At 33.3% G+C, this 8,771-nt stretch overlaps 1 protein-coding gene across 1 annotated transcript; it reads left to right on the top strand.

Annotated features, from left to right (window-relative positions):
- Positions 1-2,257: 2,257 nt before the first annotated feature.
- Positions 2,258-6,732, top strand: LOC132644980 (nuclear transcription factor Y subunit C-9-like). The gene is made up of 4 exons (XM_060361687.1): positions 2,258-2,400; positions 3,132-3,183; positions 4,934-5,762; positions 6,479-6,732. Exon 3 carries the CDS (start codon positions 4,977-4,979, stop codon positions 5,736-5,738), a length of 762 nt encoding a protein of 253 aa, XP_060217670.1. The 5' UTR covers positions 2,258-2,400; positions 3,132-3,183; positions 4,934-4,976; the 3' UTR covers positions 5,739-5,762; positions 6,479-6,732.
- The last annotated feature ends 2,039 nt before the right edge of the window (positions 6,733-8,771 follow it).

The raw sequence follows: 8,771 nt of genomic DNA, 5'->3' as shown, positions 1-8,771 counted from the left end.
AGAAATATTTATAAATTACATTATAGATAAATATTTTTATGTATGAAATATTTTTAAAGATTGTATACATCTAAAGTCGGGATGGTTTGGTTCGGTATACCAAACCAATTATGATCGGGTTTTTCTTTCCAATACCAAACCACTAGTCGGGTTTTTTTTTCCGATTTGACTCAAATTACCGATTTGGTACGATTTGTCGGTTTTCTTTGTACAACCCTAATCAATATACTTTCACTTAATTGCGTTGTATGAGCATAATTTTAAAATTCTTATAATTAATGTCTTTATCAAAAGCTTAAGATCGTCAAATAAACATAAAAATTTCCCTAACTCTTAGTCTTTTTTGAGTATTTTTCTCCATCATAATGCTTATGTGTTTAAATGTATATTCATTAAACTTGAATTAAAATTACTATACAATTACGTTTTCTATTTTTCTTCCTTTTTTTTTTAAGTTTGATAAAAACAAGGGTGATGAATCTCCAACCAAACCAAATCAAGAAAAGAAAAGAGGAAAACAGAAAAACAACACAACAAAAAAGGATTTTGTCACTTTGCCATGAAGAAAGCAAAAGTGGGTTTTCATTTTGTTAGCTCCCGTGTGGCCATATATTTTGGGAGCATATTTTAAAGATTTGTTTTTAAATATTTGTTTGGTCATAAAATTTTGATAGATTTTGAAAATAGATCTTCAAATTCTCAAATTCTAGCTCAAACCTGTTTCTGGGCCAAGATCTATGTTTTGGCCTTTTCAAATTTTTAAAAAAACTACCCCAAACTTTTGCATTTTATATATATAAAAAAAAATCTATTTATGATCCAACTAATTCTATCTACCATGTTCTTTTATTAAAGTCATATCTATTATGTTTCCATAATTAAAGCAATCTCTTCAATAAAGTGAAGATTGTTCATACAATGTGGGAAGATTATATTAAAGAATATCTGATTATTAGCGTTGTTTTTTTTTTCTTGCACGGATGGATCTTTGTATTGAAATTTGAATTGTAATAGCTAGTAAGTGTGTTATTACAATATCATCTTCTGCATAATTTGGGATTAGCAATTATATATGTTTTGTATGGTTGAGTATTTTTGATAATTTTTAGAACTTAGGCATATAAGTAATGTTTCACGTTTTTCAAAATAAAAAGTGAAATATGTTTTGAAAAATTATGGCCAAACAAATTTTCAAAACTTGAAAAACTTCACCAAATTATTTTTTTTTCAGATTTTTTTTTCACTTTATTTAAAAATCATCTTTTGGTCACGAAAATTTCAAATACAACTTGAAGTTGTAATTAAATTTTTGAAAACACCTAAAACCTTGTTTTCATTTCTTTTTTCTTTTCACTTTAGTACATTTAAATAACCAAATAGTTTTTGCAAAAATTATGACCAAACACAGTTCTAACTTTAAAAATTCTAAATAAAGTGAAAAATATTTGATTTCTATCACCACGCCAATGGAAAAGAGAGAGAAAAATAAAGAAGAGAAAAGTAGGGTTTTCTTTTCTTGAAATTCTTAAAACCTTTTTAGCGTAAGCATGATGACAATAAAGTTTCCAAATTAGAGGGGCCTGGAGAGTTTCTAGCCAAGAGACCATAAAAAACTCGTGCTTTATTTAGTGGTTCTTTACAGTTTACATATACATATACTTCAGTCTTTTTAACCTTTACACGAGTTTAAAAATTAATAACTGAAATATCTATTTTACCAAAATATTCATATTAATTGGTGAGTAATCTTAATATACTTAAAAAAATAATTTAAAAATGAGTAATTAATGTTCAGGATAGAATATAAAAAGTTTTGTCTTTTTTTTTATATGCTAAAGTGGACAAATAAAAATAAAAATTTAATTTCAGTGCAATGCAATGGACAAGTAAAAGTGAACGGAAGGAGTACACAGTAAATAAACAAATAAACAACAATAATAATATATCCAGTATAATCCCACCAAATAGGGTTTGGGAGGGTAGATTGTACGTAGACCTTTCCTCAACCTTTTGACGGGTGGAGAGACTATTTTCGATAGAGTCTTGACTCAAAGAGAGATGAAAAAGCATTAGGAATAATAAACAGTAATATCAGCAAAATAATATGATAAATAGCATAGTAAAAGAAGCAATCAAATAGCACTAACACTAAGAACAAACAATTTAAAGCAGTATAAAAGACACGGTGAAATAGTAAAATAATTTGATAATCCAATTACAGGCAAAAATAAACAAATAAAGTTGTACCTAAATTTTGTTCAGTAGTACAATATTTAAGCAAGTGTTGTGTTTTAGCATTTATTAGCTTTACACCTGCATTTGGAATCAATCATCTACCTCTTTCATTCAACCCTAGCTAACTCTCTCTCTCTAAAAGCACACAAATTTCCAATCTTTCAGGTTCAATTTTTTATCTTTATGTTTATATTTTTACAAATACTGGTCCAATTTTGCATCTTTCTTTTTTGGTGGGTGTCTCATTAAAATGGATATTTGTAGTTAGTTAGTGGGTTTTTCTTTGATTTTCATATTGAAAGTTTTGATCTTTTTTCTTTGTTGTTATCTTTTTGGTGGTTTTAATTGGGTTAGAATGGAGATTTATGGTTGATTCTTAGTGGGGTTTTTGTGGTGATGGGTTGGTTGCTGAATTTTATTATCAATTTTAATTTCAGTTTTTTCATCTTTAATTTTCCATCTGCATGTTTCCATTTTTACATGAATCTTGCTTCTTATTTTTTTTTTAATTTTTGTTTGGTTAGTTGGAGATTTATGCCTGATTTTTAGTGATTTTTTTTTTTTGGTTGGAATCCAAGTTTCAATTTTTCAGGTTCAATTTTGTATCTTTCCATATTTTCAATTTTTGTTTGATTAGATGGAGTTTTGTGCCTGATTTTTTGTGAGGTTTTTTGGTTGGAATCCAAGTTCCAATTTTTCAGGTTCAATTTTGTATCTTCCCATATTTTCAATTTTTGTTTTGTTTTTTTGGTCTTTTGTTAGTTTTGGGCAGTTTCATTTGATTAGATGGAGGTGTATGATTGTTTTTTTTTTCTTTTTTAATCCCTCTGGTTTTCAAGTTCGAATTTGTTTCAAGATTATAGCTTGTTTGCTGATTATTTTTCCCTTGATGCTAGGTAATTTGATTGTTGGGAGAAGCCAGAATTTGGAGCTTCAATCGGTGGGGAGGTATTATGTGTTGCTCTCCTATTCGCCCTTTACTTTGTGGGTGTTTTTTTTTGGGTGTGTTTGGTTGAGTCTTAAGTATTTGTGTAGTGGTCTTGTTCTGTGCTTAAAAACACATAAGTTTATGCATGCATATGGTTTCTTTTGCTTGTTGATTGAGGTTTGGGGTTGTTCTAACGTTCTTGTATAGTGCATCTAGGCGCATGCATGTATGTATGTATGTTTTTCTTAATGGTGTTTGTTTTTCTTAATGGTGTTTAGAGCTGAAATTCAATTCAGAGGTTTTTTGCAGATGCATAATATCGTAGCTTTTTTTGTTAAACTGTCTTGATAGAGATGCTTCTGTTGCTGTTTCCATGTATGAATGGCTAGGGACTTGCAAATGCTTTTAAGACTGTGTTAAGATTAATGTTTTATTCATGGAATGAATTCAATTGTTAGTGTTGTTTCAATTGTGGAAAGCATTTTATATCCTATGATTGTCTTTGTGCTTGTTATATCGACTTAATTCCCATCTGGATTCGGATTGAGCTCAAAATTAAAAAGGTTTTGGATTATTCCTGTCGGTACTTGGATTCCGTGATAATAACAGAATAACGAGTTCTCCAATTGTAGAACATTTAGTTACACGTTTACCGAATAAGGAGGAATTGGGATTTGGAATTTGGAATTCCTGAAAACGACAAATTTGTGGGGTTATCTCAAACTGTCTGAAATATTCCAAAAATGATGCATGATAGACACGTTCTCTATATGAAAGTGGTGTCTATTATACTTCCATATATGGAGTTTAGTTGGGATCTCTCTCCTTTTTTTTTTTTTTGGTAACTAGTTAAGTTGGACTTGGATTAGGCAAAAGTAACAAAATAGCTAATTATCCGGAGTGTATGCAAAATTTTGTGAGAATTGATGCGTGCTCACCACGTGCCTAAGTTGGGAAGAGGTTTTCTTATTACTTCAAACAAGATTGGGATAATTAGATACTTTGAAATGATGACTCTGTTAACTCTGGCTGAAGTTAACTGGTCTGTAGCTTCTGGAAGTTTGTGTTAAACTTTTCCAGTAGCTCTTTTAGGTGTGATCATATCATTAATTTGTTCTTTCCTAGGGCTGTAGAGCCTGCTACTTCTTTGCACCATGAGAGTGATCTAATGTTCATTACTATCAGTTGCTTGCTAAGATCTTCTCTTCAATGATGTGATCTGTGTCATGATCGCTTAATGACTTTATTCCTTTTACACTTCTCCGATTTCCTTCTTAGCCATATACACTTTTTACATTGTAATATTCCACATGCAGAGATTCACTGGATCAGATTACTTGTTCTGAAATCTGCATACCAGTAATGATGGATTAGTTGACTTATTTCTTTCTGTTATTTGGTTGAGATACTTTTCCATGGATACCCTGCATATATCTATTGATTTCTATGGTCCGTTTTAATAGCGGCTTTATTACTAGGCATCTGAAGTTTTCTTCCAAATGCATGAATATATATTATCGCCATGTGATTGATATCCATCCTCAGTATAGAAGGTGTAGAGGAAGCGATCATAGCCAATAGGAAAGTGGATACTATTATATAGTCTCATTACGTAGACAACATAATGAGACTATGAGCTCACAAGTAACATGATTAGTCAGGGCTTCCATCAACATGATAAAACTGAATGACTGGTTTTTTTGTACAGTTTCTAATAGTTGAGAGACGACATTTAGAATCTAAAAATTGTTGTTTCTACGTTGCTCACAGTCTAAGGTAGTGTTGAATTCTCTAAAAGGGAGACTTACTCAAAATGGATCATCATGGAAATGGACAGCCTCCAGGTAGCTCAGCTCCGATATATGGTGCTCCATACCAAGCTAACCAAATGGCAGGGCCCACTCCTGCAGCAGTTTCAGCTGGTGCAATGCAATCTCCTCAAGCAGCTGGTCTTTCTGCTTCGTCAGCCCAGATGGCCCAACATCAGCTCGCTTATCAGCACATTCATCAGCAGCAGCAGCAACAATTGCAGCAACAACTCCAATCTTTCTGGGCAAATCAATATCAAGAAATCGAGCATGTTTCTGATTTCAAGAATCATAGCCTGCCATTGGCAAGGATCAAGAAAATCATGAAAGCCGATGAAGATGTTAGGATGATATCTGCAGAAGCACCAGTTGTATTTGCTCGTGCCTGTGAGATGTTCATACTTGAATTGACACTGCGTGCATGGAACCACACTGAGGAGAACAAAAGGAGGACGTTACAGAAAAACGATATCGCTGCAGCCATAACAAGGACTGATATCTTTGATTTCTTAGTTGACATTGTACCAAGGGAGGACTTGAAAGATGAGGTGCTTGCATCAATTCCTAGAGGAACGCTTCCTGTTGGAGGCCCCACTGAGGGTCTACCATTCTATTACGGGATGCCACCGCAGTCTGCTCCACCGGTTGGAGCTTCAGGGATGTACATGGGAAAGCCTGTTGATCAAGCACTTTATGCCCAGCAGCCCCGTCCATATATGGCTCAGCCAATTTGGCCCCAGCAGCAACAACCACCCTCAGATTCTTAAGCAGCTCAAAGCTTAGATTACAGTGTAAGCATGATATTATATTTCATCACTAAAGTAACCCTCTTGTCTTTTGTTCTTGAGCGAATTGGTTAAACCCCTTATACTGTCCACCATTTTGCTAGTTTCATACCTAAACTAGTGGGTGCTCGCAAAACCCCCCCTGAACTACAATGAACTCATTGTGCCAGACTGCTAGGTGGAAACATTTTAAAGATTTTCTTAAAGAGTTTATCCCAAACATTTTGCAAATAGTTCGCCGGGGGGGGGGGGGGGTTGGTGGTGATAGTTCTAGGGTTTTTCCTAACCTATTCACTCTTTGTTCTATGTCTTTCATTGATGCTTTACTCCTGCCTAGGCCTCTAATTTGCTACTCTTATATCTTCATAATCGTATATTCTTATTTACCTGGAAGCCTATGCTATGTCGGTTCGGTCAGCCTGTTATTTGTGGTGAAAGAATTTATTAGAATTTAAATCCTTTTTGCTTTCCTTTTGGGGGCTTCCAATCAAGTTGCTAATTGCATGTGGACAAGGGTATTGCTTATCACCCCGCTTGTGGGGCTTTTCAAGTTTTTTAACTACTATTTGAAGGTTTGGCAAGGGAAACACTACGATGTTGACAAACAAGTCTGAGATGTCAGTAATAGTCACCCATTAGCATTTCCATTATGGTTTACGGGCTTAATTATACATATTGAATATTACTCCTCAACTGATCCCTGATTTTGATGCCATCTGCAGAAGCAGGAAGCTAGGAGCACAGAGAGTAGTCCGAGTAGCAAAGTACTGGAGAACACACTACAGTGATATCAGTCTGCATACTTTGAACTCTATTCATATATAGACACGAAGCACCAGTTATTATAAGTTCAGTGTTCCTTTAGTGTAGCTTAAACTTCATACCACGAGCTTGATGTTTTTTTTGATGTTTATGAACAAATATGTATTTGTGTGTGAATTAAAAGTAAAACCTGGGCATAGGTTGCTTATGTCCATATCTATCTTCCCCTTTATTGCCCTTTTTCCTCTCTCTTAGATTTCTTTGGAAGGCGGAGGGCGAAGCGATCGTGAGTATTTAAGTTATTGGTAAATTGGGGATTACTTGTGCAGTTGCAGCATTCTATACATTCAACTTCTATTAAAGGATATAGTAGGGGTATTATAGTACTAGGTTTTAATCTTATGTTTATGAGAGGGGAATGCTAGACTGTCAACTCGTCATGATAACAAATTAGATTGGATACCTTTTGTTCATACTGCAATCATTCCCCAAGAATACTTAAATTGCTAGTTTCAAATTCTAAGGAAGAAAGCAATATTTTGATGGCTTAGATTAGCAAACCGTATGCCAGAGGCTACATGAGATGAAGATGAAGTCATGTTTAGATATGCAATTTGGATTGTTTAAGTTGCAGTTTTTTTTATAATCATATAAATCGCACAAGTTGTGAAAATCATAAAAACAAAATTCAATTCTTATACAATCTTACGAAAGGAGTAAATCATAGTTCATAATAAAATTAATACGCTACTAGAAGACCTTTCTAAAAAATATAGCATCAATTGATTAAACTTTAGTTCAATAAAAAAGAAAATTTAACATGAATAGTAATGTAATTACTCTTTAATATAATCCTCCCACATGGTACGAACAATATATCTACTAACTTATGATTGGTAAACATGATTGTTAAATATACCTACCAACTTATGAGTTTTTTTTTACAAAATATAAACGTATGGGTTAAAAATTTATATTTATATTTTTTGAAATCATGATTTTAAATCCAAATCATGCCTTTTTGGATGATTTGAGATTTCATCAGAGATGAAATCGCATGTCCAAATGCCTACTTAGTAGATGTGGTAGAATGATTCCAAGTATTTCATCTGAAACAATTATACATATTTTTATTTTCTAACTCTGAATCTAAATCAGAGTGGAACATTAGTGCAACATCGAATCCTCTTACGTTACTTCAAATGGAATCTTAGCCAGCTTTACTTGCTTTCTCATGTTATGTTACTTTAAATATAAATGGACTTTTTGTCCATCTTACTTGTTTTCGTTACTGCATAAATAAGGTATCCAAAATCCAAATGAAAGGATTTTAGTCTGATTAGTGTTTGAGAGTATGCAACTACCTTCATTGTGGTTGAGTCAATAGCATACTCGGCTCTGGGCATGGGTAGAGCCACCTTAGGTGAAGGGTTGTCTTGTGCACACCCTTCACCCGAAAATTACATGATATACATAGGTTAAATGTTAGCTATTACGAGTATATATTTAACTAGTGAACTTGTCCAGATCATTAAAAACGTCATTGGATTTACCAACTAAATTTTTAGGCCAAAGTCATACACAGCCCCCTAAACTTGTTCACATATTCCTCATGGCCACCTAAACTGATGTTTGTTCCGATTGAACACCTAAACCCCTCCGAATTTGTACCACATAAATACTTTTTGCTGATGTGGCAAAAAAAGTGAAGCACACTTTCCTTGGGCGCCTGACCTACTCTTAAATATTAAATTGTTTTTTTTTGGGGGTTAAAAACTTACCTCTTTTAAAAAAATATGACTTTGATTAAATTTAAAAAAAAATAAAAAAATTGGCCTATGCGTTTAACCCTTGCGTCAGTCACCTCCCCCCACCTCTTCGTCTTCTCCACTTTGTCTTCTTCAGTTTTATTTTTTGTTCTTTTGTTTTTGTTTTCTTTGATTCTTTAAATAAAAATAATTTGTAAATTAGGTGTTTCTTTTGATTACCATTTTCTTTATCTTTTTTATATCTGAAAAGCACCATCACCATCTTGTTCACCCGAAAAATGCTCACCACTACTACCACTCTTTTTTTTTATTAAGTGTGCATTCTCACCTTTCATTGATTAACTTATATTTAGCAAGAATTTTATAGTGGTGTGAATGTCGGTGGTGTGACAGAGGTGGTAACGGGGTGGTTTAATGGTGATTTATGGGTGGAGAAAAAATGGTGGTTTTATTTTTGTGAAAAGAGGAAGAAGATAAAGATGGA

This window comes from Lycium barbarum, chromosome 6 (assembly GCF_019175385.1).
Source record: "Lycium barbarum isolate Lr01 chromosome 6, ASM1917538v2, whole genome shotgun sequence".
NCBI classification, from domain to species: Eukaryota; Viridiplantae; Streptophyta; class Magnoliopsida; order Solanales; family Solanaceae; genus Lycium; species Lycium barbarum.
This window is presented reverse-complemented; position numbering and strand designations above follow the sequence as displayed.